The sequence below is a fragment of the Myotis daubentonii genome, chromosome 6 (assembly GCF_963259705.1).
Source record: "Myotis daubentonii chromosome 6, mMyoDau2.1, whole genome shotgun sequence".
Taxonomy (NCBI): domain Eukaryota; kingdom Metazoa; phylum Chordata; class Mammalia; order Chiroptera; family Vespertilionidae; genus Myotis; species Myotis daubentonii.
The window spans coordinates 81,367,326-81,380,432 of record NC_081845.1 but is presented as its reverse complement, the minus strand read 5'-3'; the positions used below and the strand labels follow the sequence as shown (position 1 = coordinate 81,380,432).

The 13,107-nt window shown below is 41.5% G+C and overlaps 1 protein-coding gene across 1 annotated transcript; it reads right to left on the bottom strand.

The window, feature by feature from the left end:
* Nucleotides 1–550: 550 nt before the first annotated feature.
* LOC132237249 (dnaJ homolog subfamily B member 9-like) lies at nucleotides 551–1,758 on the bottom strand. Its single transcript, XM_059701474.1, has one exon. The coding sequence runs from the start codon at nucleotides 1,719–1,721 to the stop codon at nucleotides 1,062–1,064; it is 660 nt and encodes a 219-aa protein (XP_059557457.1). The 5' UTR covers nucleotides 1,722–1,758; the 3' UTR covers nucleotides 551–1,061.
* Nucleotides 1,759–13,107: the final 11,349 nt, after the last annotated feature.

Below are 13,107 nucleotides of genomic sequence, written 5' to 3'. Positions count from 1 at the left end.
TTGTGGGAGAGAGGCGGTCTCAATATGAGGAAATAATTTAACTATATATTGAGAGTCAGTGTACAAGTTAAAGGGAACCTGTTGCAATTGTTCAAAAGCATAAATGACTGCCAAAAGCTCTGTTCTCTGAGCTGACGTCTCTAGGGTTTGTTGAACATGTGTTATTGAGTCAATGATTGTTACTGCCCTACCATTAGAGGAACCATCTGCGAATACTAAGGAGGCAGGAGGTGATAATGGCTCTTTTGAACATTTAATAGGAAATATAAACGGATGTAGGGAGAGAGATTGCAATATAGGTGATCTTGGCAAATGATGTAAAATTTGTCCTGGGAAGTTACCTATAGCTATTTGCCACTCTTCTTCAAATTGTAATAGTGTGTCTAATTGTTCTCTTTTATAAGGTATTATTATCTCAGTAACTTCTCTTCCAAAGAGTTCGATACTGCATCGTCTACCTTTGATAATGAGAGTGGCCACTAGGGAGGGATGGAGTGGTACAATCTTCCTAGGAGTGACAGGTAAATGTATCCATTCTAATGGTCTAAACCACGCCTTCCCAAAGCGTTCAGTGGAAGTTTACCAAGGCACTGCTCTCACTTAACGACTCACTGTCCAGTTCCACGTACACTCAGCAACTCATGTCAGCCATGCTACAGAGCATGCAATTTCAAGTTAGCAAAGGTTTCACTGCAAAATCATTCAAGTTCATACAACTTAAATCTAAAATAAATTTAAGAGTTTAACCTTTAAATATAAATCAGGCAAACTCATTCCTCTCTTGGTAATAAAACTGGCCACAGGTGGAGGAAAAAGACCAGGCAAAATTACATCTCTGTTTTCTTTTTCAAGACCCTTTACTAATCAGAGAAATTAATAATTAACAATTTCTCTACTAACTGAACATTAATTTGTCAAAAACAATTTAAATATATTTAACAGCTGTATCAAGTTAAGTAAAATCATTCACTTGTCAAAATAGTTCACAGAAAACTGTTTTTGCATCATAGATATTGAAGAACAGTCAACTAGCTGGGCTTTGTGAGAACAAAGAACATGAACTACTGTCCTGAACAGTCAGTGTATGTAGTGACCATGTTTCCTCTGCGCTGAGTGACAGTCCTGCAGTGCTTGCTAGATCCATGGAATCTATTCTCAGGGTGCCGGCCAGTGGGGTCAAAGCCACTGAAAGAGAACATCTTCTCCATATCTTCAAACACGTCATCAAACAGTCCTCCTCCGAAAGAAAACTCCTGGAAGTGATGCCTCTGTCTACTAGAGCCATCCGGGCGTGTCTGGAAGTGATTTTCAAAGTGCTTCTTAGACCGAGTGTTTTGGTTTTGACCAAAAAAACCAAAGTCTTTGAATAAGTCATTGAAATTGAATTTGAAAGACTGCTCGAAAGGACTTCCACTACCTCTCTGTCCTTTGCCATTAGTGAAAGCACTGTGTCCAAGAGAGTCATACTCTTTTCGCCTATTAGCATCTGACAGTGTTTCATAGGCTTCTGCAATCTCCCTGAACTTTGCTTCCGTATCAGGGCTCTTATTTTTGTCAGGATGGTATTTCATGGCCAATTTGTGAAAGGCCTTCTTGATTTGGCGCTCCGATGCTGATTTCGGCAAACCTAAGATATCATAGTGGCTTTTGGAGGCCAGAATTAATTCCGTCATCATTAAAATGCAGATGGCAAAGATGAAAACCGACTGGGGAGTAGCCATTTCCAAAATCCTCACCCTCCTGCCTTCACCGCCACCGCGTCCCACGTTGGGCACCAGATGCTGGGGTCCAACCCCAGAAGGTCCAGGGGTCCCCAAAGGTGTGGATGGAGTCGGCCACGAAGGAATGACTCAGAGACAGTGTTCAGTTGATCAGCAGCCTAGCCAGGATCTCTAGCCAGGATCTCCAGCCAAGTTCTGATCTGGATCTCCAGTGAAGTTCTGGTTTTTATTGTCTTGTTACATCTGTATTTATACCAGTTGATTTTAATCCTGTCAATTTCTATTGCAAAGGTTAGGGCATTTCTTATCTCCATTTCAGGGAGTAAAGATTATGTAGCTTAAGCGTGATTGTTTGTAGTTAAAGTGATTAACTACCCGCCTGGCACTTAGTTAAGGAGTTTTATCCCCTCCCTGACTTCAGGGAAAAATCCCTACCTGGGGAAACAACCTTTCTCAGAGAGGTGACCTTGGTTAAAACACACAGCGCTAAGGGGAGCAAACATATTAAGAACAGTATGCTATATATGCCAGGTCCCTTGAAACATATGCTGTGCAGATGTTTCTTTCCTGCAGCGACTATGTCAAGCAGCAAGGATGGACCGGCTTCCGGCACTATTCCATACATAACCCTATACTGTATACTTTATGAATCAATAAAAATTTACAATTTTCAATTATAAACCTGTGTTTTTTATCAAAATTACTTCTTGTGTGAATTTTGGAACACCCTTTATATATATGACTTTGACATAACAGAGACTTCTGGGTGTGCCGTCTTGTGCAAAACTTGAGCTGTCAGTGAGAGGAGGCTCTCATTACATTTCCCTAAGGTCAACATGCTAGCTGATATTTGCCTGAAAACACCAGAATCATTCACTATTCCACTATTCTCCATCCTCTTCCCAGGAAACACAAACAAAATGCCACCCAACAAATTAAACTTAGACTGTGTTTCTGCATCCTCCTGTAACTCTCTCAATACATCCAAAGGCTTGGCTTTGAGTTCCTTGTCCTCCTTTCATCTGTAGGGTCTTTCTTTCACTTCAGTTCAGAGATGTCTACTACAGTAGTATCCCCCTTATCTGTGGGGAATACATCCCAAGACCCCCAAAGGATGCCTGAAATAGTGGGTATATTATAGAGACTGTGTGATTTTTTTTCCTATACACACATACCTTTTCACTTAAAAGAAGCACTTTACAACTTCTCTTTGGTAAATCTGAATTGTCAGCATCACTACTCTTGTGCTTTGGGGCCATTATTAAGTAAAATAGGAGTTACCTGAACACAAGCACTGTGATACCAGGACAGTTAACCTGATAACCTAGTGACCAACAGGTAGGCAGCGTGTATGCAGGGTAGAGACTCTGGTCAAAGAGATGATTTATATCCTGATTGGGATGAAGCAGGAATCCTGGTGTAAGATTTCGTTATGCTACTCAGAAGAGTATACAATTTAACACTTATGACTTATTTATTTTTGAAATATTCCCTTTAATATTTTCAGACCACTGATGACTACAGGTAACTGAAATTGTGGAAAGTGAAACCAAGAAGATGGGGGAATTCCCTTTCCCCCTTACATAGTATAGATTCCATCATTATAATCCTCCCTTCTCTCTCCATTGCTCTCATCTGGAAAAAAAATCCAGTCTTCTTAAGCATACTAGTTTCCTACTTTGCACTGGCACTCAGGCAACTAAAACTATTAAACACAAACACACACACACACACACACACACACACACACACACACACACACTCATGCTTTTCTGCCAGGAACCAATTCCAGCATGTCATAATTTTAAGAGTTTCATCAAAAGGTTGATGGGAATTGGGGACTCAACAGGGTTGAGTCACACATGTAGTCACCTGCATCTAGGAATGGCTAAAGGCATTTCCCCAAACCTGAATAGGAAACTGATTGTGGTTGCCAGACAGTTAAAGGGCATCTTAGTCTACATGTTATTGCCTCCTATTGGCCAAATACCTGAACAGCTGTAGGCTATCCCCATTCTGACAATGGACTCTGTATCCTTTGAAACCTTACCCTTTGAAGTATATCATCTCCCCCTTGCTTAGGACAAATTGTGTTAATAAAAGCAAGGGTCCTAGATGAGGAGGTAGTCTTCAGTCCTTTAGCTGAAGGTCCTCTGACCCCCAATGCCTTTCAAAATTATAACTCATCTCCAGACTCTTTATTAGTCTCTGGATTTCTATGTCACCTGTGCACAGCCTTTTCCAGATTCCTGAACCCTTCTTGATGCTGGGACATGAACCCCGACACTTTTCAAGTTCACTTCCCAATTTCCCCCAATTTCCTAAACTTTTTTCTCCCACAAAACTCTTCTAGCCATGTTTTCCCCATATTCTTGCCTCCTACTTTATGAAAATAGAAGTAATTAAATAAATAGTAATTTCCTCATTTTCCATTACCTTCTTGTGCTCTTTAATTTCTGCCCTCCTTTATGTTAGAAGGAAGTGTTCCCAATCCTCTCAAAAAGCCACCCTTCCCTTTTTACTCAGAGTCTCTTCTTGTCTTCTCTAGGTATTTCCTTCATCAATTCTACTCCCTTTCTTCAGATTTACAATATCCTCCCTCTCTTCTGAACAATTCCAGCTGCTTATAAACATTATAGTATTTTCCATTAAAAACTCCTTTTGCCTTTACGTTCCTCTTCAGCAACCATCTTATTTCTGTGATAAAATGTCAACAAATAAAATGTTTATACTTCTTTCAATTCTGTGTTATTGTTCTGTTGGCAGTGCTACATTGTAAATTTCTTTCTCCTGGAAGGTTTTCCTTCCCATGATCCCCTCCTGATATGGTCCTCCCCCATTTCCCTGTCACCTTTCCTCCTCCTTACTGGTTCTAACTCCTATTAATATATATATCCTATATACTAATAAAAGACAAACATGAAATTGACCGTACTTTCACTATGCCTTAAGCCATGCCCACCAGTCAATAAGAGCCACTATATGCAAATTAACCCAACCAAGATGGCGGCCAGCAGCCACAGAGCTGGAATGAGCAGGAGGCTTGCTTGCTCCAGTGATGGAAGAAGCCAAGCTTCCCCGCCTGCTGCGGCCCAGCTCTGAGTTCCACTGAAAGCAACAAAGTTTCAATTATAGAAGGTAAATAAATCCCAGAATAAAAAAAAAGAAAAAAAGGAGAGGCTGGGAGCTTATGTTGCCAGGGTGCTTGGGCAGCCTGAAAATGGCCCTCAGCCCCTTACTCAGACTGGCCAGTCACCCCAGTGGGGACCCCCCCACCCTAAAGGGGTGTGGCCAGCCTGAAAACAGCCATCAGCCCCTCACCCAGGTTGGCCAAACCTCCATGGGGTGAGGGTTCCCACTGGGGTGGACATCCTCCGAGGGGTCCCACACTGCAAGAGGACATAGGCCAGGCTGAGGGACTGCTCCCCATGGGGAGCAGGCCTAAACTGGCAGTCAGACATCCTTAGTGCTCTGCAGAGGCGGGAAAGGCTCCTGCCACTGCTGCTGTGCTCGTCAGCCATGAGCCTGGCTCAAGGCTTTTAGCTGAGCAGCATTCCCCCTGGTCAGTGCACATCATAGCAACCAGTCATTCCACCATTTGTTTGATTTACATATTGGCCTTTTATTATCTAAGGGATATAGAGAGAGAGAGAGAGAGAGAGAGAGAGAGAGAGAGAGAGAGAGAGAGAGGAAAATCACCTATTGCTGACTCTTGCATGCTCCCCCACTGGGGGGATCGAACTGGCAACCTGTACATGTGCTCTGACTGGGAATCAAACCAGTGACCTCTTGGTTCCTGGGTCAACATTCAACCACCGAGCTACACCAGCCAGTGTCTAAATATTAGTTTCCCACAGCTCCATTTCATGCCCTTATTTTATTTTATATGTGAACTCTCCCCCTAAGTAATGTCAATCACTTCGTGACAATGACACCCCCCAAGTTATAATCTTTAGTCAGGACATTTCCCTTTAATTCCTTATTTGAGTATCTTTTGCCTACAAAACATCTCCTACTGGGTGTCTAATAAGCATATCTAACTTAACATTGCACAAACTGCAAATAACTCAACCAGCCATTATGATTATTTTGATCACGTCATATCTTGTCATTCCCACCACAGCCTATTAACTTCTCTGCGTTTGAAATGAGGCATTGCCTAGCTTTTAACTTCTTGGAAATAGCCGCTATATTATTTCCTGTTTCAGCTATACCACCCACTAATTTGTCTGTCAACTTGTTATACTATCTGTTTAAAAGAAAACCTTGCCCATGCTTTCCCATGATCTAAAAGGAACCGCAGCTCAGGAAACTCATTAGTCAAGATGCTTAAACAGCAGAAGAAAGAAATGCAGGTTTTATGCACTGATTGTCTGTTAGAATGTAGTTTCTTCTATGAAATTGATTTTATTAAAATTTTAGGAAGAAATAAATCTCACTATAACTTTTCTAAATAAAAACCATTAAAATTTAAGCTAATGCATATTTCCATAGAGCCATGGGGTCGAGGGTGAGAAATACAGGGAACTGTGTTATCATTTTTTAACCCACACTATCTGCTTCCTGTTTACTATCTGTATCAATCTACATCCAATGAAGAGACAGAAACCACATAGCAATTTAAAAACAGGGAAAGTTTAATATAAAAAGTGAAATTATGGGGGGAGGGGGAGGGATTGGGACCACCTGTAATAATGTCAACAATTTAAAAATTATAATAAAAGAGTAACTATAAGACGGAAAGAGAATTCTAACAAATTCCCTACTACTGACAGAGAGTAACCTAGGAAGAACAAATTTGAAATGTGGTTCCTCTCTCCAAGGCAAGGTTCAGGCCTCATTGGAGAAGGTGTCCTAACAACCCGCCATATGGCAGAGAACTTCACTAGGTAGTCCAGGCCACAGGTGGTATGTAGTCAACCGACACACAGAAAGATTCTCCAGGCCCAGATGAGCATGCCTGTGAGCAGGCAATCCAGCATGCTGGGGCTGCTGAGAGCTCTGCTGTGGGTGGAGACGGAGCCACTGGTGTTTAGAAGGGCTGTAGGATAGGGGGCACTGGCCTGGCCAGATCTTTCCTTCAGCCCGAATGCTGTCAGCCAATTTACTCCCAAGAGAAGTGACAATGCCCCAGAATTTAGCACCATAACCTTGCTTAGCCCAGGGGGAGGGCTGGGCCTCCCCTCACCCTGAATCCAGAGGTGGGATAAGAGATAACATTTTAAATGAAAAGTGGTCAAGTCACTTTATATCTTTTTTGGAGGGGTGTTTTAGTTAAATGTTTAATTCCACTGGATGCACCCATGTTAAAGCATGAGAGAGTGCAAGTTACAGCAGATGCCTCCTGGTAAAGGCTCTCGGGACATGATGGGGATGTGGAGGATGCGGGTGAGGGGACTCTGTGATCAGGCAGGCCATGCCTTTGAGATGACCAAGGGACCATACATCATGTGTACATTCCTGGGACAGAGCACACAGACTGTCCTCTCACCCACACCACTGATCATAGGCATAGTCTTTGAAAACTCCAAGAGAAGCCCTTTCCTCCTGCCATATCATCCTTCAGGGAATTACATGGAGAAACCTTAACATCACGCTGGATGCAAAGTTCTTAAAGGAGCTCCTGCCATTCAGTGCATTAATGCAGGAATTGAAGAGTGATTTTGGAATAAGAAGCAATAAATTGGTAACAACTAATTGGAACAATTTATAATTTTCTATAGAAAATTTACAAACTCTTAGGATTCATATTGTAAGCTCCTCTGTGTCAAACAATAGGATTGCTTGATACATTTTTAATTTCAATCCAGGATGAAAAATTTAAATAAATAAAAAAAGGTTATTTCTATGATTGACAGACCTGGGTTTGATTCCTGGCTCTGCCAATTCCTATGTCTGTAATACTTTAAGTATAAATGTCCCTCTCTATAAAACAGAGCTAATAATATTACCTTCATCCTAGGATTTTTGGAGTGATTCTAGTATTTAGTGCAGCAGCTGACACAAAGTAAGAGCTCAAGAAATGTGCTACTAACACCATAATTGTCAAAGGTTTTTTACTTTATGAGGCCTCAATGAATCACTTCAAACGTGAGTCACATACTCTGTGTTTCATATATTATCAGCAGTCAAATGGAAATCATTAACCTTTCATCATAATGAAACAGGGAAATTTATGGATCTTTATTCCTTCTTGTCTTAGCTGGAAAACCATTACCACTTGAAAAAAATCTCCCTTTTTTAAACCTCAAAAGTATAAGGTCATAAGATATAGTCTCAGTTTGGGTCAGAAATAAAAACTACGATGTCTTGGATTATTTGCAAAAGCTGTTAATGAGACCCTGCTGAAGCCCAGTGGCATCTATAAAAATGAATGGATGAGCACTCAGAAGTTCATGCATTTTTAATGCTCTGCATGAATAATACCGGCAGACTATAAATCACACTCAGAATGGCAAAGCTTTGACTGTAGAAATCTTATCAGTTATATTTCCCATTTTAGTGGAAATGGGTAGCCAGATACATTTTTGTTGGGGATTGGTTGGAAATTCTATGACCTAGGACAGCCGTGGGCAAACTATGGCCCGAAGGCCGGATCAGGCCCGTTTGAAATGAATAAAACTAAAAAAAAAAAAAGACCGTACCCTTTTATGTAATGATGTTTACTTTGAATTTATATTAGTTCACAAAAACACTCCATCCATGCTTTTGTTCTGGCCCTCCGGTCCAGTTTAAGAACCCATTGTGGCCCTCGAGTCAAAAAGTTTGCCCACCCCTGACCTAGGAGCTTGTCCAGAGAACAGAGAACAAATACTACTCTTTTCAATTGTTCCCTGATATTGTTCATAGGGGACTACAGTGAGAGGAAGGTGAAAAAACAAAAAAAAAAAAAAACAGAGAATCAAACTAACAGATTTTAAAAAGGTCTCATATTTTTTAAAAAAATCTGTAAATATTAAAAAGAAAACCTTGAGTGGCAGGTTTATATTAGCTTTCAATTTCCATTGTTATCTGTTCCTACCATTTACTATGACTTCAAGTAAATAATGCTGCCTCCCTCATGCCATCACCACCAAATTCTTACACCAAAAGTAGTGAATGATGTCATTTGTTGGTCCTTGGTATTTTTACTTTTCACACTTAAAAAAAAATATTTTCTATTGATTTTAGAGAAGAAGGGAGAGCGGGAGAGAGATAGAAATATCAATGATGAGAGAGAATCATTGATCGGATGGGAATCAAACTGTGACCTCCTGGTTGATAGGTTGATGCTCAACCACTGCCCCACACTGGCTGGGCTATTTTCAGTACTTTTTATTGTAGAATAGTTATTAGTGAATATAGAGAAACGCCAAGAGAATGCCTGTATTCAGACCCTGATTGTGCCTGGCATTTCCCTGAAGCATTAAGGTGAACATGTCACTTAAGTTTTGAGTAATATGTTCTCCACTTAGAATGACCTTTAAAAGTAATAACCTACCCAGCTTTTTGTTGGTTCCTCTGAGGTATTTGTTCTGTGTGAACAGAAGCCATAAAAAAAAGAGCAACTGAGCTTTTTCAAGACCAAGTTAGCTTAATTGGCCTCATTCGTGGAAAAGGTTATGTGAGTAGGTTGCAGAATGAGGCACAGCCCCCTCCCCATATGCTTCCTAAGGCCTCAATCCCCCCTTTCTAGACATTCCCTTTTCTGCCCAAGAGGCTCATCCTGGAAACTGAAGTCTGGGAGTTAATGTGACACTATTTGCAATTCTAATTCTCCTGGATTCCAGAAAGAGCTGAAACTCTGTCCTGACTGGGGGAGGAAGGAGAGCAATAACGAGAGTTCAGTAAAAATATAAGAAAGTGTTGAAAGGATTATCTATGATGTAGAGTCAGACCAGGACTATTCTACCTGACCCAACTGCTCCTAAGTTGCAGCTTTTCACTAAAGCCCTATCAGCTGTAATGCAACTTGAAGGTGGGTAAGGCTAGAAGAGCAGCTGCTGCAAGATGATCGCAGGTGGCGCTCTGGCAACATTCAGGGAAGGCAGCCGAGGCTCCTGGGGCCACTGCATTTTTGGCCGATCTAGAATCCATCCGAGATGAAATTGTGTGGTGCTCTTTGCCTCTCTTCAACGCCTTTAGAGCCCCATGGGAAACAGATGGTGGTGAAGGATGCTCAGGTGTGTGTTTGCAACTCCAGGAAGTTCAAGTGGCTGCCTGATGAAGTTTCACATCTCAAGTCATCCTGAGACCAGACTCCTACGTCTCTGCACTTGATAAAAACTGGGAAGCCAGCTGCCTGTTAGCAGATGGGCAGTAGAGTGAGGAGCAAAGGACACTGAGGACTATTCGGATCCACCACTTTATTCTTGTGATTCCGAGTCCCTGAACAGGTGGCAAGTACAGGTGGCTCACAGTTGTCAGAAGGCCCCTACATCACCCCCGGCTCACAAATGCCTGCCGATTCCATCTTATTTAGAAGTTAGCAATTCCCTTTCTAAAAGATGGAAAAAAATCTCTGGCTATGTTGGACCACTAGGCTTCAAGGCTTAGCATAAATAACTGGAAAGAGATCATTTTGTTCACAAACACCAGCGATTTTCAACCTTTTTCATCTCGTGGGACACAAACTAATTAGTAAAATTCTGTGCCACATCAAAACATTTTTTAGCCAATCAGATAAAAAAGTATAATTTTGTTTCATTCACACTGGGTGGCTATTGTTGTGTTGGCTGTTGTCATTTTTTATTTTATTTTTTTGACAACCTAAGGAGAAAAATGTCAGTACCCCTCTTTCTGCATGTTTTAAAAGTTCTTGTGGCACATCGGTTGAAAATCACTGACGTACACTATTGTAGAATCAGATGTTAATTTAAATGATAGAATCCATTATAGTTCACTACATGCCCCTCATGGTGTGATCATCTTGACATATGGGTTGCAATTTCATTGTTTAAACGTAGAATTATGAAATGTTGCAAGGTTTCAAACTGCACGCCTCATGCCTAATCCTTTTTCTGTTGTTCAACTGAAGAAAGTTCTTGTCTCTCATCAGGAAATAAACCATCCATGACTGCATTAGAGATGGTTCATTCGTCTCTATCAAGGCATCTTCCTGAAGGATTTTCCAGGATCATTTTGAACAAAGGTCATTTTACCATATACCGTACCCTTTGACATAATCCCCCTCAAAGCCAGAACACAACTTTGCTGGACATTTCATCACTGAGGAGCAGAGGTGGGGAGCAAAGGGTCAAGTTGAATCTTCTAAGGGCGCTCACCTGAGGTGTTAAAGCAGTGGTTCTCAACCTTGGCTGCACATTAGAATCACCTGGGAGTCTTTTTAAAATCCTGATTTCTGGGCCTCATCCTCCAGAAATTCTGTTTCTTTGTTATGGGATGGGGCCACAACATTAGTAACAAAGAAACAGAATTTCCGGAGGATGAGGCCCAGAAATCAGGATTTTTAAAAGACTCCCAGGTGATTCTAATGTGCAGCCAAGGTTGAGAACCACTGGTTTAGACTGACTGGCTCCGGTATTCTGAGGAACAGGTAATTAAAGAAAGAGTGAGAAACCCAGGAAGGAAGGGCTGTTCACGGAAGAGAAGAATGATGCCGTGAGGGTGTTCTCTGGGATTTGAGATGGGTGAGAGTGGGGGTTACACCTGTGAGTGCTGCCAACTTTGCCTTAGTTCATACTGAGAATAGATTGTGAAAAACCTATAAGTTGTGCCCCACCTATAGCACTGAGAGATAAAAGGATTAAGGTGAAAATAGAAATGTAGAAATAAACATAGTAAAAAGTGATAAAACATACAGCATATCAAAATTTAAAAAGATAGTAGCATAGAATTTTAAAGTCAATAGAAAACAACTTAAAACTCTAAGAGATTCATCCTACGACTTTCAGCATGAAGATATAAGAATGAACATTATAGTTTTGAAAAATTAATACTTAAAATGTCCCACGAGAAAGCACAGAACCTGGAGAGAATAAAAGGCTCAGGAAATGAGAACACTGGCTCAGAGCCGGGCAAAGTTCAGTATATTTTATGGGGAGTTCTGACCCTAGACTCAGAATAGTTGCTATGGCAACAAATACTCTAGAAACCAAACTAAAAAAGAAAATCAATAACCTCTTATATTTATTTCCTCCCATCAAAAAAAAAAAAGAAAAAGAAAAGAAAAGTAAGAAAAAGTGCTACTGAGCCTTCAAGGAGAAAGAGGGGGAAAACAGTCGCAAAAATTTAAAAGCAACAGTGGCGAGAATTTTTCTGGTTCTTTACCTCTAACAAAATATGGCACTTGCCCTGCCTCAGAGCTTTCATTCCAACAGAAAAAAACAAGACCCTGCATGCGTGAGGACCACTCCGCCATGGTCGGAGGATTCTAAAAGTAGAGCAGTGTAGGTGTCGCGTAGCAGGACGGGTCATGGACTCTGTAACAAACTGTTAGAATCATGTCGGAAAGATATATGAAAACTTACCTCACTCATTTTCGGATTTCCTGTGCCTCGAAGTTGCTGTGCTGCTTATTAAACCACTGTCAGATCCAACCTTCTACAGTTTCTATGATGCTGGGGCTACCGCTACAATTTTGCTGTTAACAGCGGAGGCTCTGCGCAGATGGGGAGTTGGAGGGTAGCACCGGGTTGGAGGAGGGATTGACTCTTTCCTGTTCCTGTCGGTAACTCCCCAGCAACACCCACCCAGGAAACAGTAGTTTGGCCAGTAGCAACCATGGACTCCAGATCGCTGTTTTCCAGCCTTTGCAGAACCAGTATCAATCTGCTCCTCGGAGAGATCAGCATCAGGTGTGCTGTAACCAGCCTCAGAGGTCTGGGAGCAGCCCCCCGGGGCCCCTTCTGGAGCTCACAGAGCCCAATACCAGTCAGCCACCACACACTCCTCATTGGTGTGAGTTTCAGCTCCCCAAGACTTTTCCTCCAAGTTTCTGAATCATAATAATCCCAGCCACTTCCCTTCATCCTGCCAGGCCTAGAGGTGGCAGCTGCTCCCTGCAGTTATCAACTTAAGGACAGGCAGCTGCTCCCTGTAGTTTATGACAGTTTCCCCTTTTAACCTTCTCAGTTCTCCAGTATCTGACTTAACAGTTTATACAGAATTATTCCTGTTAGAACCAAGTTTGCCTTAACATTTTCCTGAATTAAAAATCCATCTAAAAGATATATGTTTCTCAAATCAATTTTCAAATAATTTTAAAACCAATTTTTACAGAGAGCAGTGAACTGAACCAGATTTCAGAGAGCTAGCTCAACTACTTGGTGAGCAGACTACAAATAAAACTTGGGGTTGGGGGGGCGGGGGCAGGTTATACACACTAGAATGATGGCGTGTGCAAGGTATCACAGCATATTCATACAGAATAGTTTCCTGTCACAAA

Excerpts from the sequence above, each read along its gene's own strand:
- LOC132237249 (XM_059701474.1), bottom strand. The coding sequence starts at position 1,721 with ATGGCTACTCCCCAGTCGGTTTTCATCTTTGCCATCTGCATTTTAATG.